The sequence below is a fragment of the Lotus japonicus genome, chromosome 6, assembly GCF_012489685.1.
Source record: "Lotus japonicus ecotype B-129 chromosome 6, LjGifu_v1.2".
Classification (NCBI taxonomy): Eukaryota; Viridiplantae; Streptophyta; class Magnoliopsida; order Fabales; family Fabaceae; genus Lotus; species Lotus japonicus.
The window spans coordinates 65,170,636-65,198,553 of record NC_080046.1 but is presented as its reverse complement, the minus strand read 5'-3'; the positions used below and the strand labels follow the sequence as shown (position 1 = coordinate 65,198,553).

General features: G+C 36.5%; 5 protein-coding genes across 6 annotated transcripts; 4 read left to right on the top strand and 1 right to left on the bottom strand.

The window, feature by feature from the left end:
• Window positions 1–120: 120 nt before the first annotated feature.
• Window positions 121–2,692, top strand: LOC130723373 (endonuclease 1). The gene is made up of 9 exons (XM_057574384.1): window positions 121–443; window positions 599–779; window positions 1,016–1,123; window positions 1,221–1,276; window positions 1,366–1,449; window positions 1,641–1,736; window positions 1,954–2,018; window positions 2,107–2,180; window positions 2,338–2,692. Exons 1-9 carry the CDS (start codon window positions 309–311, stop codon window positions 2,463–2,465), a joined length of 927 nt encoding a protein of 308 aa, XP_057430367.1. The 5' UTR covers window positions 121–308; the 3' UTR covers window positions 2,466–2,692.
• Window positions 2,693–4,518: 1,826 nt separating this feature from the next.
• LOC130724274 (lysine histidine transporter-like 8) lies at window positions 4,519–10,029 on the top strand. Its single transcript, XM_057575468.1, has 6 exons — window positions 4,519–4,868; window positions 5,590–5,995; window positions 6,770–6,903; window positions 7,189–7,616; window positions 7,712–7,843; window positions 9,164–10,029. Exons 2-6 carry the CDS (start codon window positions 5,613–5,615, stop codon window positions 9,647–9,649), a joined length of 1,563 nt encoding a protein of 520 aa, XP_057431451.1. The 5' UTR covers window positions 4,519–4,868; window positions 5,590–5,612; the 3' UTR covers window positions 9,650–10,029.
• A 3,324-nt stretch (window positions 10,030–13,353) lies between these two features.
• LOC130724275 (PAP-specific phosphatase HAL2-like) lies at window positions 13,354–17,639 on the top strand. Its single transcript, XM_057575469.1, has 3 exons — window positions 13,354–14,040; window positions 15,606–16,293; window positions 16,884–17,639. Exons 1-3 carry the CDS (start codon window positions 13,620–13,622, stop codon window positions 17,185–17,187), a joined length of 1,413 nt encoding a protein of 470 aa, XP_057431452.1. The 5' UTR covers window positions 13,354–13,619; the 3' UTR covers window positions 17,188–17,639.
• A 1,229-nt stretch (window positions 17,640–18,868) lies between these two features.
• Window positions 18,869–19,822, top strand: LOC130722259 (glycine-rich cell wall structural protein-like). The gene has a single exon (XM_057572942.1). It carries the CDS (start codon window positions 18,997–18,999, stop codon window positions 19,459–19,461), a length of 465 nt encoding a protein of 154 aa, XP_057428925.1. The 5' UTR covers window positions 18,869–18,996; the 3' UTR covers window positions 19,462–19,822.
• Window positions 19,823–20,377: 555 nt separating this feature from the next.
• LOC130722257 (secretory carrier-associated membrane protein-like) lies at window positions 20,378–26,715 on the bottom strand. Of its 2 annotated transcripts, XM_057572940.1 has the most exons (13): window positions 26,421–26,715; window positions 25,007–25,072; window positions 24,199–24,312; window positions 23,989–24,051; window positions 23,324–23,357; window positions 22,929–23,051; window positions 22,175–22,237; window positions 21,999–22,092; window positions 21,697–21,742; window positions 21,550–21,617; window positions 21,097–21,145; window positions 20,859–20,924; window positions 20,378–20,749 (listed from the first exon to the last, which is right to left on the bottom strand). In XM_057572940.1, the coding sequence occupies exons 1-13, from the start codon at window positions 26,475–26,477 to the stop codon at window positions 20,663–20,665; spliced, it is 930 nt and encodes a 309-aa protein (XP_057428923.1). In that variant the 5' UTR covers window positions 26,478–26,715; the 3' UTR covers window positions 20,378–20,662. The 2 variants fall into 2 exon arrangements, with proteins under 2 accessions (XP_057428923.1, XP_057428924.1); XM_057572941.1 differs by lacking the exon at window positions 25,007–25,072.
• Between the last annotated feature and the right edge of the window lie 1,203 nt (window positions 26,716–27,918).

The following is a 27,918-nucleotide window of genomic DNA, read 5'->3' as shown; positions in this document are numbered from 1 at the left end:
AAATCATTTTGACCTAGCTTTACTCAACACTTTCAACAATAAAATCTTGAGTTATAGTTTCACATGGCTCCAGTGCATCATGTCTTGTATATACCAGAATATGCCATCTTCCCTTGAAGTTAAGGTCAATTATTCGACCATGCTTCATTAAATAAATACGTAGTATGTCAATCTTGTACTCAATGAAAACCCAGTAACGTGTTCCTTCAAGCTAATCTTAAAATTAAAGCCCTATATATCTGTAATGTACCTTCCAAAAGGAAACAAAACAGATGAAGTAATCAGAAAAATTATAATCTAGTTAGAAGATGGTTAGGCTTGGAGATTTGTTGGTGTCTCTTCCATTTGGATTATTTTTGTTGCTCTCAGGTGCTTTCATCACAATACCTGGTGCCAATGCCTGGAGCAAAGAGGGTCATGAGATGACATGCCTAATCGCACAGGTAAAGTTCAATCCCAATCCTCAAGCAATAAACACAATTGAATATATATTTGGATTGATGTAAGTGTTCTTACTTAATTTAGAGAAACTGAAAAGCAAGTGAATTGAGATTTTAATTATAGGAAAGTAATTGGAACTTAATTGTTTGAATGATAGGCATTTTTGAAGCCTGAGGCATCTGAAGCAATTTCCCATTTGCTACCTCCTAATGTGAAAGGTAACTTATCAGCACTTTGCACATGGCCCGACCAAATAAGGCACTGGTACAAATATAGATGGACAAGTCCACTTCATTTCATTGACACCCCTGATGATGCTTGTACTTTTGATTATTCAAGTAAGTATATGTTTATATCATATGGTTATTTTGTCATGTGCTCCTCAAGGCTCAAAATACTCAAAGAGCAAAACCTTTGCGCTATAAAACTCCTCCTACGCTCGAGTAGGCAGTCTACCTTGGATTTTTCCAAGAAGTTGATTCCACAGCTCGAACATATGACCGCAAAGTCACATGGCAGCAACGTTACTGTTGGCTTAAGATACTAATGCATGAAATTCTTGTTCTTACAACAGGAGACTGCCATGATCCAAAAGGCGTGAAGGATATGTGTGTTGCAGGAGCTATAAAAAATTTCACTTCTCAGCTTTCACATTACAAAGAAGGGACATCTGATCGTAGATGTAAGGGAATCAAGTTTTTCTAACATAAGCTCTTGATTAAAATTTTCAATTTCTTCTTAGTAATTTGGCTTCATTCATTCATTTTCTGATCTTTCAGATAATATGACTGAGGCGTTGTTGTTCTTGTCACACTTCATGGGAGATGTACACCAGGTTTGTGATAAACTCTTCAAAAGTGCTATATTCTGTAGCTTCTTACCATCCACTTAGACTAAAACTTTTGTGGACTCTGTTTTTTTCAGCCTATGCATGTTGGATTCACCACTGATGAAGGAGGAAACACAATAAACCTGCGCTGGTTTAGGCACAAATCTAATCTGCATCATGTAAGCTGCTCCATCTTTCTGTATTTCAAAACAAAATCTAAATAGAAGACAATTTAATTTAATTAATATACAAAAGACCACTTTTAGCTAGGCAAGTATATTGCTAGAGTGGATACAAATTTTCAACTCCATAATTATTAGAAAACCATTTTCTTTATTTGACCACTTATCTTGTTTTGGTGCATCATTAGGTGTGGGACAGAGAAATTATTCTCACAGCACTATCAGACTATTATGACAAGGATGTGAGTCTCCTCCTCCAAGACATTGAGAGGAACATCACTGATGTAAGACCAAATTTGTCTCTCAACCATCTAGCTTTTATTAAACTCATTGATTCTTTTAATATTCCAAATATAATCAACAATTTTCATGGAATTCGTTCTATAATTGATTGTAAAGTCAAACTCAATTTTGGGAAGAAGTTTAGATGAATCGCCAGGATTGATTATGAGAAAATGTAAGTTGATCCAAAATGCTAAATACCTTATTTCTTCTATGCAGGGAATGTGGGCTGATGATGTTACCTCTTGGGAACATTGTAATGATCTCTCTCACTGTGTAAATAAGTAAGCTCTTCACATTTTCTTGCCTCTTGTTGTTACTGCTTATGCATAGATTCCTCACATTGGATACGCTTATTTTGAAATCATATAGTTGGGCAAAAGAGAGCATACAAGTAGCTTGCAAATGGGGTTATGAAGGAGTTCAATCTGGAATGACTTTATCAGGTAAGAAAATTGTGACCAACCATAAACTCAACCAGTAATTAGTAAGCTTCTCTGTTAAGAACAGAACTAATACAATTAGTTTTTTTTCCTTATCTATCTAAATAATTCATTCATGATTTTGTTTAAGTACGACTTTGCACCTGTGATCCTTTTACAGATGAATACTTTGACTCAAGGATGCCATTTGTGATGAAACGAATTGCTCAGGGTGGAATTAGATTGGCCATGATTCTGAACCAGGTGTTTGGTGATGACCATGAAGAAGGATTTGCAACAGCAACTTAAGCTGACCCACCAAGACGTAGACTTACACAAATTAAGTGCTTAAATTTGTGAATAACCATAGGGTCTAGACAACATGAATGCATAGACCTGACAAAGTCACTTGTAAAATTTAATTTGTTTGTAACCATAGTGTGTGATTAGGTGAGCATTTGAAAAACCTGATTTTAGATTGTCCTGACTTTTCAAAGTTGATTTTTATTAATATATAGAGTACAATTTGAAGAAAATTGATTTAATTTTCTGTATTTTTATTGCAAAAGGGCAATACCAATGTCCATACAATAATCAAACAAGCAATTAGCTAGGACCAATATTCAACTCCTAATCAGGGCACTCAGGGATGAGAACAAGGCATTAGCAACTAGGCTACCCCAGCATCCAATGAAAGAATCTGCTCTCGTAAAGTATATATGTGTATATATGTTGGGCATAAAAAATGAGAGTAAATAGTTGAATTCCTCCTTGAAAATTCATGGTGCTCACAAATTGATCTCAAAGTGTAAAATTCAATTACGTTAGACCACCACACAAAAACGTTAGTAAAAGTTAACGGATATGCTAATGGGCTACTTAAGTGACATTTGAGCACTTGACATCCTATGAGACTTTATGAGCCTCTTATGAAGTTTCACCCTTCAATTTAGTCCATCCCTCCCTCATCTCCCCCATCAGCCGACATGTTGAGGGAAATCATCTTGGCCATTAGTCATACTAGTTCACGAGCTTTCGAGACATCGCCGTTTTCATTGTTGATGCTTTCTTAATCATTTTGAGCTACAACAACGAGAATAGCGGTTGTGATATCTGCAACAGTAGGGGAAGGTGTTAGAGCGTGACCAAGTCCATGACCAAGTTGAAATATTTAATGATCTTTGATCATAGTTCCACCGATAGAACAATTTTTAAATCGTACACCCTAGTCTTTCAATAAAAATTTGGATATGTGAAATGCTATAACGGTTAGAATGAGAAGGACCAAACATATGATGAAATCAGTTTCATGCTTAAGGAAATAATTTAAAATGAAGCGACACCATAATGTATGTAATAATGTAATGTTATCATGCAAACAAAATTATGTTAAGGAGAAGTGGTCAACATGAATTTACTTATAGCAGGGTTGGCACGTGGAAGGTGGCTTCCCATGTTTTTACGGTCTCACTCCTACTTTTCCAAGGTTTAATAACAATTTACTACTACTTCTTTAATTTATTATCGTCGCTACAACTGTCAACCCCACTGTTTTATTTGATGTTGGCTTGTTGAAAGTCAGAGATTGAGACTGAAAATTGAAATTAGGCATGCAGGAGTACTGTACTCCACTACTCATTGCTAGCGCAATCTCACTCTCAAGTCTCACCTGAATTTCTAATATATTTATATCTCTCTTACTGAACTCCTTAATTTTCCTTTTAAAAGTATAATTGATGAATCTTGATTAATTTTCTAATTTTTTTCCACGTTTAAAAAAAAGGTTTGTTTGGGTAGAGATAGAAATGATGGGTAGGAAATATAATTTTTTTTTTTACATCGAAAAGATAAATTGCGCTCGATTCATATGTTCTCCAGCTCCTATCACTTAGCTATCTTACGGGGAGCCTGAACCTCCCCCTATCCAACTCATATGTCCCCCCAACTCCTACCACTTAAGCTATCATACGGAAACAAAATTTTACTTAATTTGATTACATAAATAATAAACATATATAAAAGAAAATGTCATTTTTGTCATTTTCTTCTCACAATAATTATATTTCCAAACCAAAATAGGACTAGTACAATTTGAGTACAATTTTAGGTTTGGTACTTAGTAGAATGCATTAATGAGAGATGAAACATTTGCTCTAAACCTAAATCATGATCTATATGTCCCACTTCATTTAACCATTGATTGATTAAGATTTTGATCTTGACCTATCAACTTAACATCAAACCCAATCACCACCGTTGAATATTTCCCTGTGGCCCACCAACTCAATCATCAACGGTCACAATGCTTCTCCCACGCTTTCCTTTCGGCTACTTTGGTGTGTGTCCCCAAGAAAGAGACCCACCAACACTCACTGTGCATGCCTGTGCTGTGTGTTGCAGCAGAAATGCTCTCAAAGCAATGAAGTGAGAGACAGTGGATGCGCATTTTTAACTTCTTTTTCCTCAAAGTAAGTAAACAAAGTCATGAACCATCATGGTTTCTCGTACCAGCTACATTTAATTAATGTATATAGCCACACTTGGTCAGTCACACAGGGATACAGCATCTACACCGAGTTCCAAAGATAATAGCAAAAATCATAAAAAGTCGCTTTTCTATCGTGGGAAGAAGAAGAACTCAATCTCTTTGAACTTTGAACTTAGCTCTTCTCTGCTCTCTTTCCAAGCTAACTTTGCTGGGTTTATATCAAGGTATTTGCTTTCATGGTCTTGTTGCATGCTTTATTTGTTCTTATTTCTGGCAAACACTGGTATGGTATGTCTGTTTATATCATGTTGCATTCATTATAGTCTCTTTAATTAGGATCTCAAACCAAGCATTTAGGTGTATATAGTATAGAATTTACAGAATCCCCCCGTTTAACTATTTAAGCATATTTTCAAATGGCTTTTATGCATGTCACTTACTTTGTAAATTCACAAATTCTTTTCCAAGTGTTATTTTTTTTTGTTATACTTTGCTAAAGAAGGTTTGATTTCTAACTTGATTTTTCACCATTATGCTTTTATCCCCAATAAGAGTAAACAGGGGATGAGCTCAGAAAATTCTGTCTTGGTTGTCTTGTTGTTAAGCATATGTTTCAGATACATTTACTTGTTCTGTTTCATGACATTTAGGGAAGCTTTTGTTAACAACTGTGGACATTTCTGGTTTCTGGTTATTGTAGATTAATCTTGTAGGGGTGAATTTTGCTTTACCACAACTAATTTGTTTTCTATGACAAGTTAGTTAACAATTAATAGGATACTTGGATCAGTTACCCTTTATTATAATCAAATCTGAATCAAATCTGAATAAAGAAGCTACTCAGAGAAGCTTATTTACAGAATTGATTCTAACTTCTGAATCAATTGTATTGTAGAAGAGTTTCCAAACATGCACTGAGTTTTTGATTTTTCTCGGTTGGGCCAGGTTACTTTTGTTGGACTCATTTGATGGAGGAGAGACCAGAGACAGAGCTGATATCTATACCAGCAACACCAAGAGTGTCAACACCAGAGATTCTGACACCGTCGGGGCAGAGGTCACCGAGACCACCATCAAAGGAAGCAAAATCTTCAAATGCATGGACACCAACCTCGTTCATATCACCAAGGTTTCTGAGTCCAATAGGAACCCCAATGAAGAGAGTGCTCGTCAACATGAAGGGCTACTTGGAGGAGGTTGGTCACCTCACTAAGCTCAACCCTCAAGATGCATGGCTCCCCATCACTGAATCTCGCAATGGAAATGCTCACTACTCTGCGTTTCACAACCTCAATGCTGGGATTGGCTTCCAGGCCCTCCTTTTGCCTGTTGCTTTTGCTTATCTTGGCTGGTATGTTTTCATCTTCAGAGCATTTTACATATTGCATATCTTTGTGAGACTTACTCCACTCTTTATAAGGATTTATTTGACCATAACTTTAGCCAACTGAGACCTTAACACACACCCTCACACCTAGGGCCATACATTTGGAGCGTGAAATTTGCATGAATGAATCGTTCATTCGGTGGAACTAAAGTTTATTCATTCATTTTCAACATGAACAAATATCCCATGTTTTTTTTTTTGCAATGGCACAAGTTTGTACTTCTCTTTGTCTTTTTCTCTTTTATCTATGGGCAGAAACTTTACTTTCATTTTCTAAAAACAATTGCCTACTTGTCGATCATATCCTTTTAGTAGACATGATATGAGGGGGGTTTTGAAATGTGGGGCAACCCTTCTACTGATATCAAGTTTCATCTGAGATTTGATTGCTTGAATGGAAAGAATGGGGTGGGAAGGCTTGTTCAATCAACTATTTCTTGCTATTGGCAGCAGTTTTAATTCTGTCCTTATTCTCTTTTTTGGAGATTTATTTAGGGGTCCCTCTTGTTGGTCATCCAACTGTTAGTGGTTTCATCTTTTTCTCATAATTTCTAATACTGTTTAGGAAGAACCTTTTATGCAAGTCCTTTTTTACTATGTTTCTATCTCTAGATGCCTTACAATACAGAAAACGGAGTTTATCTAATTGAGCTTATTAGTAAAATTTTGTATGGAGTAGTCCCATGTGGAAAATATTTCATCAACAACTTATAAATGTTTTATCCAAATATTTTGCAGGAGTTGGGGAATTATTTCCTTAACCATAGCATATGTTTGGCAACTTTACACCTTATGGATTTTGGTTCAGCTACATGAAGCAGTTCCAGGTAAAAGGTACAACAGATATGTGGAGCTAGCACAAGCAGCATTTGGTAAGTTTGTTTGCCATCATTTACTTTCTCTAGCTACTTAATGTAGCATTCTTATAAAAAGCTACTTAATTGACAATGTAGTCATGCTTTGAGACATGTCATATATAGTTGATTGATTCATATATGGGTTTAAAACTTGAGGTTTATGATGTAATGCCATCCTCAAAGAACATGTTTACTCAAACTAACTGAAAAGTTACTAAGTTAGACATAATTGATTCTGGTTTTTGAATTAATTGTAGAAATATTTCCAAACATGCACTGAGTTTCTACCTTCTTTTGCAGGGGAAAGATTAGGAGTTTGGCTAGCTCTCTTCCCAACTGTTTATTTGTCAGCAGGAACAGCTACAGCTTTGATTCTTATTGGAGGGGAGACCATGAAACTGTTCTTCCAAATAGTTTGTGGTCCTACATGTACCTCAAATCCTTTAACCACTGTGGAGTGGTACCTGGTTTTCACTTCTCTAGCAATTGTCCTGTCTCAGCTTCCAAACCTCAATTCAATTGCAGGCATCTCACTCATAGGTGCTGTTACAGCCATCACTTACTCCACCATGGTCTGGGTACTCTCTGTCAGCCAACAAAGGCCACCCTCTATCTCTTATGAACCCCTGTCTATGCAATCATCATCTTCTTCTTTGTTTCTGGCATTGAATGCACTTGGAATTGTAGCCTTTTCTTTCAGAGGCCACAATTTGGTCCTTGAAGTTCAGGTAACCATGAGTTGCCAAGAAATTGTTTTTCTTTTACCTTAGAATTTATTTCTTTTCTTTTTAAGTAATCAAGATATGCACATTGTTTTCTTCAGGCCACAATGCCATCAACTTTTAAGCACCCTGCCCGCGTGCCAATGTGGAAAGGAGCCAAGGTTGCTTATTTCTTCATTGCAATGTGCATCTTCCCTGTTTCTATTGGTGGATTTTGGGCCTATGGGAACCAAGTAAGTGATCTCAAAATGTGATTTTGAATGATATGAAAGTGCAACTATTGGAGACTATATACATATGCAGATTGAATTTGGTTTAATAATATAAACTATAGTTAGTATTTTTAGGTTCCTTTGGGTTTGGGTTCGCGCAATAAGGCAATTCTAAATTCACACAGTTAAGGAATTTGAGTCTTTTGATTAAAGATCGGCTAACTCTGTTGGGGAGAGACACGACGAGGACCCATGGGTCAAGGCCGAGAGGAGACACCAAGGAGATCTTGGACACCACATCTTAACCCAAAACCTTAAGGCATTAGGTTTATGGGTCACATCTCTTATAAACTCTCCCTCCCACCTTGACTTCTCCGATGTGGGACTTGACTCCAACACTTGATTCCAACAATCTCCCCCTCAAGTGTGAGTCCTTCAACCACATCGCCCATGGTCCTCCCGTCTGCGGAAGCTATCCACCTTGCACCGCCGTTCGCTGCCAACGGAACTCGCCGCCTAGCCACACTGCTAGGAAGACTTTCGACACAAGGAGCCGTCATGGTCCCACGAACCATCGGCTCTGATACTACTTGTTGGGGAGAGACACGACAAGGACCCATGGGTCAAGGCCGAGAGGAGACACCAAGGAGATCTTGGACACCACATCTTAACCCAAAACCTTAAGGCATTAGGTTTATGGGTCCATCTCCTTATAAACTCTCCCTCTTACCTTGACTTCTCCGATGTGGGACTTGACTCTAACACTTGATTCCAACAATCTCCCCCTCAAGTGTGAGTCCCTCAACCACATCAGTATCACCCATGGTCCTCTCGTCTGCGGAAGCTATCCACCTTGCACCGCCGTTCGCTGCCAACGGAACTCGCCGCCTAGCCACACTGCTAGGAAGACTTTCGACACAAGGAGCTGTCATGGTCCCACGAACCATCGGCTCTGATACCACTTGTTGGGGAGAGACACGACGAGGACCCATGGGTCAAGGCCGAGAGGAGACACCAAGGAGATCTTGGACACCACATCTTAACCCAAAACCTTAAGGCATTAGGTTTATGGGTCACATCTCTTATAAACTCTCCCTCCCACCTTGACTTCTCCGATGTGGGACTTGACTCCAACACTTGATTCCAACAAACTCGTTTTTCATCAAGATTGAACGCGAGAGATAAACTCAAAATTTGAGCCATCTGGTTTTGATTGAACAACTTAGATTTATTGTCTGCGTGTATTTAGGATTTCCCTTTGCTGCATGGAATTCAAATTTCTCTGCATGTACCCTTTTTAATCATTGCTGGATCCTTAACTTTGACACTATTTTCTTACAGATGCCTCCTGGAGGGATTCTCACTGCCTTATATGCATTTCACAGTCATGACATCTCAAGAGGGATTCTGGCCTTAGCATTCCTTCTTGTTGTGTTCAACTGCTTGAGCAGTTTCCAGATATACTCAATGCCTGCTTTTGACAGTTTTGAAGCTGGATACACCAGCAGAACAAACCGTCCCTGCTCGATATGGGTCCGGTCAGGTTTTAGAGTCTTCTTTGGATTTGTCTCCTTCTTCATAGGAGTGGCTCTTCCCTTCCTCTCAAGTCTTGCTGGTTTGTTGGGAGGACTCACTCTTCCAGTCACTTTTGCATATCCTTGCTTCATGTGGGTTCTCATTAAACAGCCAACAAAATACAGCTTCAATTGGTATTTCAACTGGATTCTAGGCTGGTTGGGGGTTGGTTTTAGCTTGGCTTTCTCCATTGGGGGAATTTGGAGCATGGTGAATAATGGACTCAAATTGAAATTCTTCAAGCCCAGTTGAATTTTCAACAGGTCATCATGCAAATGCAGATGGACTATGTTATGTTATGCTGCTCTCTACTGAAGGCATTTCATCAGCTCCTCAACTTCTTTCAGAATGAATGAGTGGAAAGCCATTAATAAAGATGAAGTTCAAAGAATATCTCCCTGTGACTTTACCACTCCTTTTTACACTCTTCAGTGAGGTTTTGTTATCTTATGTAGCTTGTTATATTAGAAAATATATTGATGTGCTTGTGTTCATAATTGTAGAGACATCTGCACCCCTTACCTTTTCTTAAAAAGAAAGGATGAGGTGATCTGAGTGTGTGTTTAGATCAGCCTTCTCAGAATTGGTTATGGTAAAAGTGAATTGAAATTTGCATCATTTATGTTTGGATACGCATATGGAAGTGGTTTTTATAGGGTAATGTTGTGAAGTATAGTTATAAAATAGTACATATAATTATGTGTAGTGTAGAAACTACTCTCTCTAACCCCTACAATTTTGGGACAAAATCAATTCTTCAAGTCAATTAACAAATGCTTATATAACCACTTAAAAGTGATTATAGACAATAAGAATTGATTATGAAATTGCCAAACATGGAACAAGACACACTATTCATATGCTTTATGTTATAAATATGTAATAATAAACCCAAATGGGAGAGTAGCGCCATTCCCATTTGGTTTCAGCAGGGGCAGGAGGGGATTCAATTCAAAGGAAAGAATTAAAGCAATAGAACATTGAGATAGCATTGAAAATTATACCTTCAAATGCTATTAAGATTGTTTGAACTATTATATTACCTTTGAGCAGACTCTACAGTGATTCTCAGTATTAAGAACTCTTTTCAAAGGAGTGAAGTATTACTTTGACCCATATTCTTATAGAAAACTATCAATGTGTTGACTTAGAAAAAAGGGTGCATCTTCTAATGACCCTTTGTTGATTATAGAAGAAACTAATGACTGCTCAACTCTGGTATCCTGGTTTTGCTTGGTTCTTTTTTACTTTCTTTCTACAATGTAACAAAAGAAAATTATAACTCCCTGAAAAATGACTCATATATATCTTCATTGAGCTCATCTATTCTTTGAGTCCAAAGACCTTCCCAGGTTTATCCAACTAATTTCTCCTTTTAAGAGGTTTAAAACAACACATTCATCTAGTTAGTCCTTTCTAATTATTAAAGTTGCTCACAATAGCAAGAAACAAAAATTCATGATTGTTTGACTTTATTTAATTATTCATAGAGTTGTTTATTATTAATTTTCCTTGAAACTTTCATTGCTGATGACATAAAGGATCACGTATCACTTGATAGGAGTTTTATATAGAAGGACATTGTATACATTTGTACTCTAATCTCTTACAGTAAGAAATAAGAATGCTGAAAGAAAGATCACTCAATTTATTGACAGGTTTCCTTTGTGTACAGAAGAGTGTTCATAAATTGAGTTACCATTACAGAAATCCATTCAATTCTGCAGAAAAACAAGAGCCTAGTTCGATTCACTAGCAAAAAACTAGCACACATAATATACACATTAGAAACAAATTTGTACAAGAATGAAAAAGCCAAATATTTGTAGGGAGATTGGTTTCCACTTTGATCCTCTGCCTCAATGGTTGAAGTGAGAAGGTGCAGCACATGAAGTGGTGCGGGAGAAGATGCAAGCAACAGAGTTGGCCAACCCCAAAACAATTCCAAGCTTCACTTGTCCTCTCTTTGGAATCGGACGGCCAGAGATTCTCCTCCCAGGGAAGCTTCTTCCACTGTTGATCATGCCAGCCCCCATCTCACTCTGTTCTTGCTCTGTTTTCTCTGTTTTCCTCTGTTCCCTTCAACAAATAGAAGCTCTGTTTTGAAAATGATGCACTCTGCTTCCCTTCCATTTCAGGAACTTCAGTCTGTTATATAGTACTCATGTTACTAAATTACCCTGTGCTTTTAGGCTAAATATAGAGGGTTTGCCACTGATGTGGACTCCTTTTGACCTTCCATTTTTTGATAGGGCCATTTTTGCACTGCCACGCGTGAACTCAATAAAATATGGACCTGTGGAACATGGTAACAGAGACAGACAACGCGTCCACGGTGGCCCCAAAGAACAGACAACAAGGACAGTTTGAGTGTGATAAAATCTATCTAGTGTGAACTCAACTTTTGAAGAATTTTTAACTGAAATGAATCTTGAATAGGAAAAGTTAGCACACATGAGAACAATTCATGCTCTTAACTTTTAGTCTTTTTATCAATAAAAAAGAACTTAGTTAAGGTGTGACATTGTTGAATCTGCATTCTTTTAAGCATAGTAGCAGAATTCTTCAACATAGTTATCCAATACTGGCTTAGGAGAAATGCCAGCTTTTAGTTGATAAAGCAGTTCACATTAATTTAATAATTATGAGAGTAAACATGTGATTATGTGTAATTCCAGAGTTGTCTAGAATACAATCTATAATTTACAATAACTTTTGACCTGACTTGAACTAATCTATATAAAAAATTGTGTTGGGGCTTCTTAATTTGACTGTTAAGGAAGAAAATTGTGAAATTCACAAGGGTCATGACACTAATCATTTCACCAGAACTGTTTGGCATAGTAGTTTTGGTCGGTTGAGAAAGTTATGTAACAGCAGCAGGGAGGGCCTATTGCCATTGCAAGAGAAGACAGAGTGGACCGACCAATGCCATCTTCAACACTATTTCAATCCAGAAATCATGTGAGTGATGAACAAAGGACGCCACTACACTGCCATTCCATTCCTTAATGAATGTAGTTATAGATGCTTATTTGTTTGGTTTATGTGAGATAGAGAAAAGAGAAGAGAGAAAATGAGTAGAGAGAATGACATAAGAAATGAATAGATTTTGTATATTGTTTGATATATGATTAATAGAGCAATCACAAATTCTATGTTGCCCTCAATATTTTTTAAGTGTACTACCTAAATGACATGATCAAGTGTTACCATTTTCATGTGTAGATGTAACTCACGAAGGGTATAATTGCAATAAAGATTTATTTGGTTATGAAATAAATCATATAAAAAATATTTTGAAGTAAATATATGATTAATAAAATTATTTTTTGAAAGTTGTCTACATGTATTAATCAAACCGGCCCCTGTGTCAAAGCATTAGAACAAACAAAAGTATTTAGACCAAGAGGCCCCTCCTCTATTAAAATCGTAAAGGAGGAAGCGTTCATAACTAAAAAGTCAGCGACACTATTGTCGGAACAACGAACAAACAAAACATCCAATTGTACAAAAACCAAAGAAAAAGTGCGACAATCAAAGATAATCAAATCAAGGTAAGAGCCGCTTCTAGAACAATGCCTCCACCACCGATAAAGCTGCAAAAAATCGGTCTCAAAACACACCATCTGGAATCCAAGGTCAATTGTCAAACGCATAGCCCAACTCAGATTACAACCAAACACGATAAAGCTCACTCTTTTCCCTCCTTTTTCATTCCACCCCTTTTCTTCTCCTCCCTTATCATCAAAACAAACGAAGGTGCGTTTTCTTTATGTAAATTGGAATTCCTTTTTAGGACCCTAAGTATAATAATTTACTCAAATCTATGACCACCTTTATTTCTTTTTTTTTGAAAGTATGACCACCTTTATTTCACAACACAAACAACAAACTAGTCAGTGTCGAATATTAATCCAAAAAAAAAATCTAAAAATTCATAATTGAAGTTCAAAGCAAATCCACTTTAACCTTTGATACCCCAAAAAGAAGCAGCCCTAATAGTACTGCAATTTTGCCAAAGTTTGCAACTTTATGAGTCTGTATAGTAAATTATCATCAGCATTGCAAAACCCAAATTTCAATTTTTCCTTCTCTCCATTTCAACCTCAAAAAAATCTGATTTTTTTTTCTTTCAGTATTGAATAGTATTGATTAGCAACCGTGGGCACATACATACCAAGAGTGAGAGATTGGTTTGTGTGTATGGTAGCTGAGTGACATGTCTTTATATTGTTCAAGCTTTGCTACAATTATCCCACGTCTCTTTGGAACAAGAAGAACAACAAGATACGATGATGATGCCTTCTTCACACTCTCCCATGTTGATTTAGTACAATCTGGTTCAGGTTCATGTTCTTGTTCCATTTCACCCCGCAGCTACAATTTCTCAAGGCACATTGGTTTTGTGTCAAAATTTGACCAGCCTTGTTCTTCTCCTGTCATGGAAGAGGAGGAGGAACATGAGAAATTGCTTATTTTCTCTGAAGCAGAGGAATATTCTAAGGAATTATATGTTGCTGTCAGGGCAGTGCAGATGGCATGTTCCCTTTGCCAGAAAGTGCAGGACAATTTGATTTCAAAAACCAGCACCAATCATCAGGTTCACTCCAAGGATGATAATTCTCCGGTTACAGTTGCAGGTGAATGTCTTGTTTGCTATTTCTCAACTGGGTTTGTTTGATTAAGCTCTTGTTTCTGATAATTCTCTGCTTTTCTTCTGAATTGCATTCTAGTTTATCAATTGTGCTTGCCTTCCCAAAACAATTCTCTTTGTTTCAACAAAATGACCCAATTTGACAATTTGTCACCTGGTTCTATTTGGATTCGTGCATTGGATATTTATGTATTAGGGGTGGATTCTGCAGCATATATATGCAGGGAAGGGACCTTAGCAACTAGCAAGCAAACAAAAACTCCAGTCAAATATGTTATTGAAACTTGAAAGATAGTTTAGGTATATTAAATAAATAACTAAACATGTCTACAAGGGGAAAAACTTATGACCTTTGTCAAATTATGACAAGTGGCTTCTTTGTTTGTTCTCAAAAGCAGAAAAGAGAGGAATGCTAAACTCTTCTGATACACAAGGACAAAATCAGATCAATACTTATTTTCTAATTACTACAATCATTGGTGTGGATAGTGACATTTAAAGTTTAACGGTTCGTGGATTTTCTAAAGTTCACCTTTCTAATGAAGGGAAAAAATCAGCTGATTGACCTGCCATAGAATTTTGATCTTTTCCAGGATATATACACCTAGCTCTATTTCCCTTTACAATCACAAATTTCCCCATTTAGGATATGGCTTGCAGGTAGGAAGGCATATAATTCACTTATTCCGTAAGCAAACTACTTTTGAATGAACTAACTGTTTAACCTTGATCCCTGGAAATAGTTATGTTACCTCAATTTTGGCTGTATCATTCAGAAATAAAGGAAGGAAAGTGATATCTGACCCTCTTTTTCCCTATGTTGACAACATAAGAAATTCTATAGGAACAAAGGAATGATCACAAAGGAGGAGGAGGATAAGTATCCTATTTAAAATAATACCCTAAAAATTAAATTTAATGGAGGGAGGAAAAGGGCTCTGAAATCCCTTTGGATGTCTTCAAGAGATTATTGGAAAGACCGCTCCACCAAAGAAAGTCTGCAGGTCTTTCTCCTAGTAAACACCTTGCTCGGTTGCTTTACATAGGTAGTTGCATTTAGGACTTTTGGAAGCACATTTCTGCTTTAGATGAACAAAAGTTTTCCTAAAGATTGATGATATTGTTATTTGTTGAATAAGTTGAGGTAATTATTCAACTTATTTGCTAGACCTTTCGCAGTGTTCATTTTACATTTCTATTTCTAGATGCTGCTATTGGAATTGAAGTGAATGAGGTGCAATCCTATATGGATTCATGATCTTCATAATATAATTTATTACTTACCATGTTCTCTTCTCTTTGTGTGAAATTCTGATATATAGTCATTGGTAAAACTGACCTGAGTAAAGAGCTATGATCAAATTTATGTTTAGTCCTTCATTTATATTTCTTTAGAACGTTGATCGTATGATGCTTGAAGCTTATTTGTCTGAATTTTGTAAGTAAATCTTTTTGGACTTGATTGATCAGTCTATTCCTGGGAGTTGAAGAGTTTACATACACGCTAACAATCATGTTTAAATTGTACTCTTCATGATGCTATTTAAATAGATTGGAGTGTCCAAGCAATCGTCAGCTGGATATTGTCCGAGTGTTTAGGGAGTGAAAATATCTCAATTGTAGCTGAAGAAGATGTTCAAACTCTCTCCAAGGCTAACGCATCTGAGCTTTTAGAAGCTGTGGTTAGAACTGTTAATGAATGTCTTGCTGAAGCACCTCAATTTGGAGTTCCGAAGCCAAAATCAGCGCTTGGGGCTTCACAGGTTCTTGAAATCATTAGTCGCTGTAACTCAATTGGAGGCTCCACTGGAAGATTTTGGGTACTGGATCCTGTTGATGGCACATTAGGGTTTGTTCGTGGAGATCAATATGCTGTTGCTTTAGCACTCATAGAGGATGGAGAAGTGGTGCTTGGTGTTCTTGGGTGTCCTAACTACCCAATGAGAAAGGAATGGTTAAGTTATCAACACCGCTATCATAGGATTGTAGCCAAGCTGACTCCTCCAACTTCTCAAAGTTGGAACAAAGGTTGTGTGCTATATGCTAAAAGGGGAAGTGGAAAGTCTTGGATGCAACCGCTGGTCCATGTCGACAAGAAGTTTGTGTGGCCAAACTATGCAAAACAAGTTTCTGTCTCTTCCATTGACAATCCAGCACTTGCCACTTTTTGTGAACCAGTTGAGAAGGCCAATTCAAGCCATTCCTTTACGGAAGGACTGGCTCAAAGTGTTGGTCTCAGGTGCATTTATCTTCTCATTCCATTTCAATATCAATTATCCGTTTGCTCTTGATTTTTACTTGTGTGGTTCTCAACTTATGGACATATGAATATGGGAATTTTACCTATATTTTTTTTTTCACTGTTAAGTACCTGTTCCTACATGGAGACTGATTGATTTGTTAGATTTTTGTTATCTTGGCCTCCCAGAATCTAGAGGAAATGTTTTCCCCTCATCAACAGTCGATCGACTGATTAGCTGATTAGCTAGACCAGGCATATTAACCTCGCTCGGTTCTTAGGTTCGGTGTGTGAACAGTATCCCAATTAAATTAGTACCAGAAACATATTAAAATTTATGATTCTTGAGTAAGGTCCAATCATCCTGTTAATTAGTACTTTTGAGATGAAGAGGTTATGAAATATGATGGAAAGCAGAAATTGTGATGTGCAGTTGCATATTCCATTCTTAAAGACAAGTTAGATTCTCATTTATCTCTATGACAAAGAAACGTTGAGAACATATTCTTTGAAAGAAGTCAGCAAGACAACATAAATGTACTAGTATAGTCCTAGCTTTATAAGACAGCTCTTTCTCATGATGTCTGCAGGAAACAGCCATTAAGAGTATACAGCATGGTGAAATATGCAGCAATAGCTCGTGGGGATGCCGAGGTTTTCATGAAGTTTGCGAGGGCAGGGTATAAGGAGAAAGTATGGGATCACGCGGCAGGTGTTATCATCATACAAGAAGCTGGTGGGATTGTAACAGATGCTGGAGGACTTCCCTTGGACTTCTCAAAAGGCTTATATTTGGAAGGCCTTGATCGTGGTATAATTGCTTGTTCTGGATCCATACTCCATAAAAAGATCGTCGATGCCGTTGATGCCAGCTGGGGCTCTTCTAGCCTTTGAGGTTGTTTCTTTAATGGTTTAAACCACAGGTATTCTGCACTCATGCAAACTTGTTCGAGGCAGTTAGGATCACTATGGGCGGCTAAGCTCTATCTAACGCAGGTTGTTTCTATCAACGTAAATGTACACACAACAAATAATGTGAATAGTATTTTATCTTTTATTTCAGTTTTACATAATAAGCTAGGACCCCCTGGTTCACCTTCAGTATTGGTAACAGCATGCCAGCTTGTTAGCTGCAATAACTATTATTTGGCATTACGATAACACCAGGTTGTCATAATTTCTTAGCATTCTGAATGCTACTAACTGAGAGTGACTCTTCTTTGAGAGAGATTCATGGGCTTATGTACTATGTATTGCAACTTTATCCCAATTGTTCAACTTCTGGGTAGCATGCAGTTGGCGGATAATACTAAATTAAGTTGAATAATACAATGCATTTATACACATATTACATCTCTTATAAATAAGAAGTGATGTTCTTGACATAGAGGTGCATCATGTATTATAATTTATACAAGTTAATACTATAGGTAGTGGGGGCAGATGGGTTACAGAGAAGATGTGTATGAATTATGTTGAGATGTTTGTAAGATGAACACAATCTAATTAATGATGCTGCAAGTGCAAAACCCAGTTTTGGACTAGTAGTTTTTTCCTGCCCAAATTGGTTTCAGAAAGTCAGAAACTTCATTTATTGCATTGAATATCCTGCCGAGTTGATTTGGTACCACTATTTTGACTGGTTTAGAGGCAAAGCCTTAAAAATAAAATGGTCCCATAATACACGGTGGTTTTTCACGGTGAAATCACAGTTGACCGCCCCAAAAGTTAATGGAAGTTGCTTGTGTCAATCGTGATTTCGGTTGATCATGGTTTTCTTCTGTGTGTTCAAACATGTACTTAAATAAATAAAAAATCAATTGTAACAAAGGGTAGGATTTTTGAAGGGTGCATTTATGGAAACATGAAAGTCATATCATATGTAACCTGTGGTCGGCCCGGCCTTGTTGATTATCTCTACCCATCGTCTTCAACTTTGGCTCAGCGGTGGGGATGGTATGGTAAATTCACTTCAACAATTAATGTATGGTTTCCATGATTGTTCAGTTAACAACTCTTTCTACATTGCATATTTAGACAAAGAAAGGAACTTAGAAAGTTTTTAAAGTCCACGACAAGGAAAGCAAATTGCTACAAGAGATTAGTGAGATTTCAAATCATGTATACAGGCAAGCAAACTGAACTAAGGAAAAAAATCATTTGATACTTTGATGCGAAAGTATTTTTTTTCCAATATTGTGGGAGAGAATAGAGATAACCATCTCATGGTGAAACTTCATCAGAAGTTTTCATTGATAAAATACTATCATATTTTTTTTTGTCGATATGATTGATAATAGTAGTGATTTATCCTTTCGTTGATGATGCTTGCATAAAAGGGTAATTGATTAATGTGTTATATTTCTATGGACGATGATTGAATCACCAACCTTATAACTAAGTCACGAGGTTAGCGATTATCACACGACACCTTTGGTTAAATCCTATCATATCCGTTAAAAATTCAACATGTTGCATTTGTGCTTGATCTCAAAAGGACAGAGAAGAGAAAAAGAAAGTGTCTAGTTAATGCATCCAACCTACCAGAAGATCATAAATCCTCCCATCTGTCCTCCACACCCTCCCAATAAATGACACTTTCTCCCACTAACACATTTAAATACATCTCACTCACCACCATCACATATTCCACTAACCCTGTCTCTCCACAAAGAAAAAAAAGTCTAGACTTAACTCAACACAATGAAACCTGTAACCATCTTTCTCCTTTTCACCCTTGTACTCCTCATAGCTTCAGCCTCTGTGGAAACCCGACCTGATTCCACTGGAGCTTCTCAGCCAAAGAAGGATAAAAGAAACAACAACAACCAAGGTGATGGAAGCAACTATGGTGGTGGTGGAGCTGGTGGCTTCTTTGGTCCTGGAGGTGGGTTTACCATGCCAGGATTTGGAAGTGGATTTGGGAACGGCATCATAGGAGGCGGGTACGGAGGAGGGTATGGAAGTCCTAGTGGAGGGCGCTCTAAAAATGGTGTGGTGAGATCCACTGTTGTGTGCAAAGACAAAGGCCCCTGTTTCCAGAAAAAGGTGACTTGCCCTGCTAAGTGCTTCTCCTCTTTCAGCCGCTCCGGCAAGGGCTATGGCGGTGGTGGTGGCGGTGGTGGCTGCACCATTGATTGCAAAAAGAAATGCATCGCTTATTGTTGAGAAGAGGAGTTATATGCATGTTTGGATACACGAGTAAAATCGTGGTGAGGTTAAGAAGTTGCTTCTATCCACCGGGGTTTTCTACTATATGTTAAACATGCTCTATATGAATATGAATGAATGATAGCTGCAGTTGTTTTCTCTTGTAGTTGCTAGTAGTATTGTGGTCATGTATAAGATAAATAAACAGAAAGTAGACACATCTCTATGGTATGAAGGTGGGTTTGTTTTGGGAGTTGCTTTTGATTATGTACTCTAATTTTCATCTATAGGTGGAAAATTACTTGAGAGACACTGCATCATATGGATAGAGGATTATTGAGGATTATTATATATGTTATTATATGAAGATACTTAGATATATAGTGTTTATTGTTACCTGCTGTTACATTTCAAGCAATATGAGGTAGAGTCATCCTCAGTTTAATTTGTTTTATTTAGGCTTTCGGTCCTTCTTTCATAAAAAAAAAAGGGCAGATCTCAGTTTATCGCGCTACTTTTTTAGTGTACTAAATTACTCTCGCAATTTCAATTCGGGTGTGGTGATAGTCAAATGGCTCCTAGAAATTAAACTTTCGGCCTAACGGTTTAAACAACCACTTTTTATCAGTGCGACCGGTACGGTTGGGTACAGCTACTTTCATTTCAGGCCAAAATTCATGTATTCAAAATGAAACCCAAGTGGATGCAGTTTTGGCATGAAATTTGATTAAACTAGAAGTGAGATAAGTAGTAGAGATTGATGTGAACCTTCAACCTCAAACCCCAGATCTCATCCGTCACCAAATGTTAAATGCAAAACGTTTTCTAAATGTCCAAGCGTAAAACGTTTTAGGAGGTGAGTCTCTATCAAAATTAGAATCCTCCACTTCATTGAAACTTTCAGCATTTAATATTTTTCTTTAAATAACAAATATGGTTTAATCAAACATTAACGAAATCTGCGTGTAAAATAAAAAATGTTTGATAATCAAACATTCAGATCTAGTTACAAGTCAAGGAAAAAAGGGATTGAGGATGAACTACATGTATAGAGGATGAACTCTCTGCTTATAATATACACTAACAAGTAACAAACCACATGAACATGTTAAACAAGAGAAACAGTTCAAAAAAATCACCTCAGTAAAATACTTTAATTCGCAATTTCTGTGGCTAGTAATATACAACATCAATACAAACATAATCACAAGGTGATTTATCATATAGCAGCCCTCAATGTTCCTCTTGCAGCTTCGCGCTTCATCTCAGCAGCCTTACCACTGCCGCGGAAGTACATACCCACTTGCTGTAATGCAACCAAAGAAAGAGTGAATATGTATTTTGGCTATGTGCATTCATAGTTCTAGGTGCATCCACTTTAAAAATTGTTAAAACCTTGAAAAGAATAACCAAACCTGAATAACCCAGATGCCGACCAATATTTCAAGGCAGAATAATCCGAATCCAATGAAGTATAAAATCTATAAGAAAATAGGCAAAGACTAAATAATTTATCAATCATTCAGAAGCAGAAGATTTTCATTGCTTAGAACTGTAGAATGGTTTGTGTGACAAATTTTAAATTGACTTCGCATGTGTAAGATCACCCAAGTAAACTGGCAAATGGCAATGTTTGAGGACAGGCATACTTACCCCAATCACAGTATGGTCATCAATCACATCTATGGCTGACAGAATGCCACTGTATCAATTAGGAAATAGCACCAAACATTAGGGCAGTCTCTTGAAAATGTAGGGCAAAGTACCATTTTTAACAAGATGCCTATCCGTTTGATTTTCTTAGTCATTTTAGGATCAAACAAGACTTCAGCTCATGTATTTTAGGTGTACTGGTGTAACTGTAGAGTAATTAACTGTCTACATGTCCTAGGTTCAAGTCATGTCACATTCTATAATTCTTGTCGTAGAAACTTCTTTCAATCACCTCTATTGTAGAGACATAAGCAAAAATAATTTTGAACTAAGTGAGATTGGCTATATGGATCAACTCAAGTGTGTGTGTGTGTGTATGTATGTATGTATGTATATATACTAAATGTGTGTGTGTTGTATGTATATGTATATGTATATTTGAAGTCAACGTACGTCAGGGATTTTCCTTTGAAAACTATAGGAGGAGCAACTGCAGCTAAGATGCAGAACCCGAGGTGAAGCTGTAAGCAGAAAAAACCAATAAGGCAAATTGAATCTTGTCAAATAGCTAATATGCATAAACCGAAAGAGTCATTTTACCAAGTAAAACAGAAAAAACCATCCAAACTTCATAGCACTATCAGTCCTGCAAAATAAAAATGGAACAAGCTCAACATCAAGATCAATCAAAGTTTAGGGCCTATTCACTTTATATTTTCATTTTCTGTGTCCGTTTCCATTTTTCTATTTTTAATTTTAATTGAAAAAAGCTCCCTTGTTTTACTTTATTTTTCTGTATTCAATAATTCAAAGTTTTATACAGGAATCAGTGAAAACAATCAAACGGCATTTAGAAAAAAAAATCAAACATCCAAATGCATGTAACTTTAAAAAATGATTACCTAAAAGCACGATATAATGGGCGATACCACAGGACGTATGCTCCAGGAACCCCTGCTATGAAGTAGATAATAGCAAGAAACCATATTTTTACACCTACAACAAAAAAGGGACATCAGATTTGTATTTCGAGCCATTCAATAACTGAGAAAGATACTTGATCTGTATCTAAACTGACCTTCTCCCTTAATCCAAGCTGCAGTGACAGCTACAACGTTCCATGTAAGGCACAACACCAATCCTGCATCATTTAATTTTTATCAATGACCACTGTGGACCACATCCTATTACATATTTGTTTTGTTATAAAATAAATGTGGACCTGATGACTATACATTGTAGATACATTCTATATTATAACCACAATCAAATCAAAATAGCATTTTGATCAAGCTAAGAAGAATTAAAAAGAGAATGCATTCATCATGCCTCAATTTACTAAACAGAACAGGTTAGTTCCAACCAGCCAGGTATCATTCAGACAAAACTAGTTCATCAGTATATCACAACCTATTCTAATATATTTCACCTCCATCCAAGCCTTCACTTTTCTCATGGACCTTTCATTTATATATTTTAGGGCGTGGAAAACAATGAAGACAAGGTTGTCTTATCAGTATAGGAGTTTAACATTTTAGTCATTGACGCCAATTAATAGCAATACTGCAATATGCAACTTCTCTTTTACTTATTGAGAGAGAGGGAGAGAGACATAGATCATACAAAAGGACAACATCATCATCTACAGAAAACATGCATAGAAGAGACTTCAGACGGAATCAACTCAAGAAAGAAATAACCAATGCTCATTAGAAGTCGGTTGACATTATGAGGGCATCTGCTGGCTTAAGAAGTTGTGATGATGCAAACCAATAACCCCCGTCCCACAAAACAATTTAAAGATAAAAAGAACGAAAGAAAGGATAGTTTACCTAACAATGAAGTAAATGCAACATATTGCAATCTTTGAAGATGAATTGGAATTTCGTTAGCAATATCATGATGGATAATTGGAAAAAATGGCGGCCAATTCTTCTCCTCAAGAACAATGCCAGCTGCAAAACAATGTAATAGAATTTACACACACTTTAAGAACAAAAGCAGAACCAAAGATATTGATTGTTCAAGTAAAAAGCATTAGTTCAAGCTTTTCTAAGAGATGAGTCCGCATGTGTAGAATGGTTGGACTGGTACAACCATTGGAACACCTATTATCTACAGAATTAGTGCTATCCCACCATTCAATTGAATGTAAGCACAAACAAGTAACAGCCGAGGAAACAAATAAACCTAGCCAATAACCATAAGTACTGGAAATGTAAATTACCTCGTGCAGCAGCTTCTTCTTTCCGTCGGACTTCCTGCATTTTGATAGATCGGTAAACATAAAAATGCAGGTGAATTTCCAGGCATTTGTAAGTTAATAAGGAATCAGTAGACAAGGCTTCATATATACAAAGTTATCAGAAAATAAATAAATAAATAGCAACAAAAACATTCAAAACATAGAACATAAGTCATCAAATTTGTAGGGGATAATATGTTTAAGATGCATAATTCTAGAGGTCAACCGACTTCTAAATCTATGCATAACAATTTCAGAATTCAGATGCCCTCATAATGTCCAAACTTTAAAAAGTAGTATAGTAATTATAAAGATCTAACTGGTCACTAAATCAGGGTAGAATTACAATTCAGAAATCGTATTCAAAATAATGACAATAATTTAAGAAAACTTAACCAAATGGGTTGTTAATATTCACTTTAACTGTTTCCACACTAATTTTTTTTTTTTCAGGAACTTGTAATTTGAAGCTAGTTAACTCTGTCATACAATATAGACTCCACTGTCAATATTAGTTTTTCTCACATGCAAGGTTACCAAAATTATACCATGGACAAGATAGGGGGAAGAGGAGAAAATAGAAAAACCAAAATACAAAATATACCAATAAAGCGTACGAGTAGAAGCCATCAAATCTCATTTTATACCTGTTCCCGTCTTTTCAATTCAGCCTCCTTGGCTTGGAGTTCCTTTTCCTTCTTTTTCAAATCCTAATATTAAAATATATCATAATTAGAAAACCCATAATCAATCTCCAAACAGTACATGTAATACAATGTAAGTAAAGTTAAAATTATAAAGAAAGTAAGAACAGAGGATTGGGGATTTTTCAACAAACTCAATCTTATTATACAAACCTTTGATGAATCAAGAGGTATATCAACGGTGGCCCCAAAATAGTTATAATCAGCAGGTTCAGGATTAAGAGGTGCAAGCCTTGAGTTTGACGCAGGGGCAACGCTTCCAGGATTCTGAAAAAATTTAAAACATTTGCATTAGGTTTGGGCAGGATGTTGTGAATTACACATCTTTTTATCACGGTTAAGGGTTTGTTTTTTAAATACTAAGAATGAAAAAAAGCAAGGAAAAACTAGTTGATGATTTGTCTTAATTAATACCTGTTTCAGCTCTACCGAAGTTGTTGACTAGTAGAAAGGGAGGAAATGAAATAAAATATGGTAGACAAAATTCATCATTGTAATTGTAAACAATAACAAGTATAACCAAAGTCTTTTGCCACTAGACTGAAGTTGGTTACATGGATTAAAACATCATAATGTCATATCATGACTTGTAATCTCGTATCTTAAATGGTCTACTATTAGACATGATTCATGATCAAAAATTTCTATGGCTAATTATGCTGAGAAGAATGAATGACAGAAGCATTTCTCATGGATTGAACTTCATAAAAAAGAAAGTCGGTCATGGGCCCAGGCCTTGAAGTTCAGCAAGCACAAGGATCAAAGCAGAGTATAGTTTGTTTATGACTCCTACTTTGCAAATGATATTTCCATTACAAGGTAGCACACTAAACTAAACAAACAAGACTGTTCCCTGATGCACTATGGTGTTGAAAAACAAGATTAAAAAAGAAAACAGAAAGAAAGAGAAACACATCATGCATACAAAATATTATTTTTTGGTTGGGTTTAACAAACTCACTGTGGTGTAAAATGCACCCCCACTATAATTTGATTGGCTTGATGTTTTTCCCTTCACAGCTGGATCCTGTTAGTGTATAAAAAATTTGAAGCATCATGCAAGAGCATGTGTTGCAAAATTTTACCAGGACAAAAAAATCCGAACTTAGATTTAAGAAGCAAGTAAACATAAAAGATTCCAACTGGGAATACAATGTCCCATGGCCCCAACCCCCAAATTCTAAAATCCTCAAACTCTAATTCCTCATGTGCAAATACACCATTACTTTTTCGTCATCATAATTGATAAAGAAAAATTGGACCAAAGTGGCCAGTTCAACTGGAAAATCATCGCCAACAGTCTAGTGACTCTAGTCGATTCTGCTGACAAGGTTTTTTATTCTCCTTTTTCAAAAAGTCTTTTTTTTTAACAAAATGAAGGTTCGTTGCCAATTAACAAGCGATACAAGCCCACATTAAAGCCCATGTATGAGCAAAGCATGAGATAGCTTTCCCCTTCCCAGCTTTTATATATGTTGTAAGCTTGGACGTTTTGCTCACTATCCTACATGGGGCTATTTTTCCATCAAACTATGCATGCAGTAGAACTCCACCAGAAGAATGGTTTACCCAATGCAAACACTGCCAAGACTCCCCTTCCATCCAAGACATATAAGCAGCACCAAATACTCCACTTCTCCCAACACAGTAGTGATGCCTTGTTGGAGCTCCGCAATATCTCATGTTTACTCAACCTAATCTTTTGGCTAGTCATCTCCAATGTGTCCATTTCAGTTCAGATTGGAAAGCGACTGACTCTCATGGCGCACAATTGTATACAAGGTCACTATACAAATACTCGAACTAGGTAGGCTGCTTGGAGACTAGAAGATCTTATACTGGTTACTTCTTCTTTCTTGATACTCTCATGAACTTCAAAGAAGCAAACTCCTATGCCTATGGTGGTCAGCTACATCCACTTATTATGATAGTTTTTTACTATGAGATTCGTTTAACTTGAAGATTACTAGTACTTCATCACCAATGTATTTTACATAGAATACAGATAAACATACCAAAAAAAGTATCACTTAGGTACTTAATGGAAATATTTACATACAGTTCTATAGTTTCTTCAATGCAAGCAAGTCCATAGGCCTTGTGAAACATGTTTAGCAGAAAACATAAGTTCCTTCATGGAAAATAAAATTAAACAAAAATCTAGAACTACCTTAATAGTAATCCAAAAATCAAACAGGTCAACGGACAACCAACCACGAGAATCTTCATCCCAAAATCCAAAACAGTAATACAACTAGTATTACAAGGTCAAACACCACATAACGAGATTGAATTCACAAAAAAGAGCATGCCCAGTTGAAAAAAACTAAACTTTCCTAAAGCAGCACAGTTGGGAAGGAGCAAGAGGGACTTACAGAGAAGGGATTGACTTCTTCTTCATCAAAGGGGTTCTTGTCGTAGCGGCCGGCCATGAGAGGAAGATGACGGTGGTAGCAAGAAAGCAGCCTCGGAATTGGAACCAGAGAGACTATGCAAAGATCTGGAACTCAAGAACTCAAGGATTTCCAATATTGAATCTTGTTATGCAAGGGAATGAATGGCTGGATGATAAACAACAAGAAGAAAAACAAAATGAAAAAGGCAGCAATTCAGACACAGGAATGGTCTTTGGTCAGCTTAGTACACTTTGAAGGGAGCCAAGAGAGAACAACTCCTTTTCAACGTTGTTATCATCAAATTATTTTAATTTTTTAATAAATACTATTGAATTAGAATGATTGAATTTTAGAGTGATTTTGTTTAAAATTAAAAAATAATTTTTACCAACAACTCCAAGAACTCTATAATGATAGAGAACAAGTTCGAATCTCATAAAATATATTAGACGAAACGATAAATTGTAAAGAAGTTTGTTATATTAAGAGTTGTGACTTGTTTTATGTTTTGATGATCAAATCATAACTACTAGAACGTGATTACTCTCTGATCAAAATGATTTGAGTTTTAAAACTTAAAAGGATCGAGCAGTGGTTACACAAGTCTAAAATACTTCATCTCGACCATAAACGGTACAAAAGACGAATATTTGTCTTGGATTGCTTGCCTTGCATCTCGGATCTGACCATTTTATTATTAAATGTTTCATTACATTTACTTTAGACGTATTAAACTTGACATTGCATGCCAAACTGGGAATGGGGACTCATGTTTTGGTCAGCCCAATTGGTCATAAGACTCATTATCGTGTTGGTCAACCAGGGCGACCAAAATAAAGGCTTAACTTATCTAATATCTGGGTGAGCAAAGACAAAATTAACAATTTTAATAATATAGAGACTGTCAAACATAACCATTATCTCGGAGGCTCTACAGTATGCATATTAAACTCAATAAATACAAGTTTGATCATTTCACTATATAATCAAAATTGAGTTTCCCACATCTTTATACAAGTTTGATCATTTCACTATATAATCAAAATTGATTTTCCCACATCTTACCACCACCGTATAAGGATCAAAGTATTTTTTTCTCAGTTTCTGGAAGAACACTATTATAGTTTACTCTTAAATTTTAGGCTTAATTCAAGTTTGAGCCCCTGATGTTTCACAAATGTGCGGTTTGCATCCTCCGTGTTTAAAATGTGCGGTCAAGCTCCCTGATCTATTTAAATTGTGAGATTGATGCCCTTCCGGATTATTTTCGTCACCAATTAGTAGCTTATATTTTATGAATTAAATAAGTGACACATCAGTATTTCCGTTTGGTCAACTAACAGAGATGGACGGAAGGGTTTCAATCGACCGTTTTAGAAACATGAAGGAGTTTGACCGCACATTTTAAACACAGGGGATGCAGATCACACATTTGTGAAACATCAGGGGCTCAAACTGGAATTAAGCCTAAATTTTA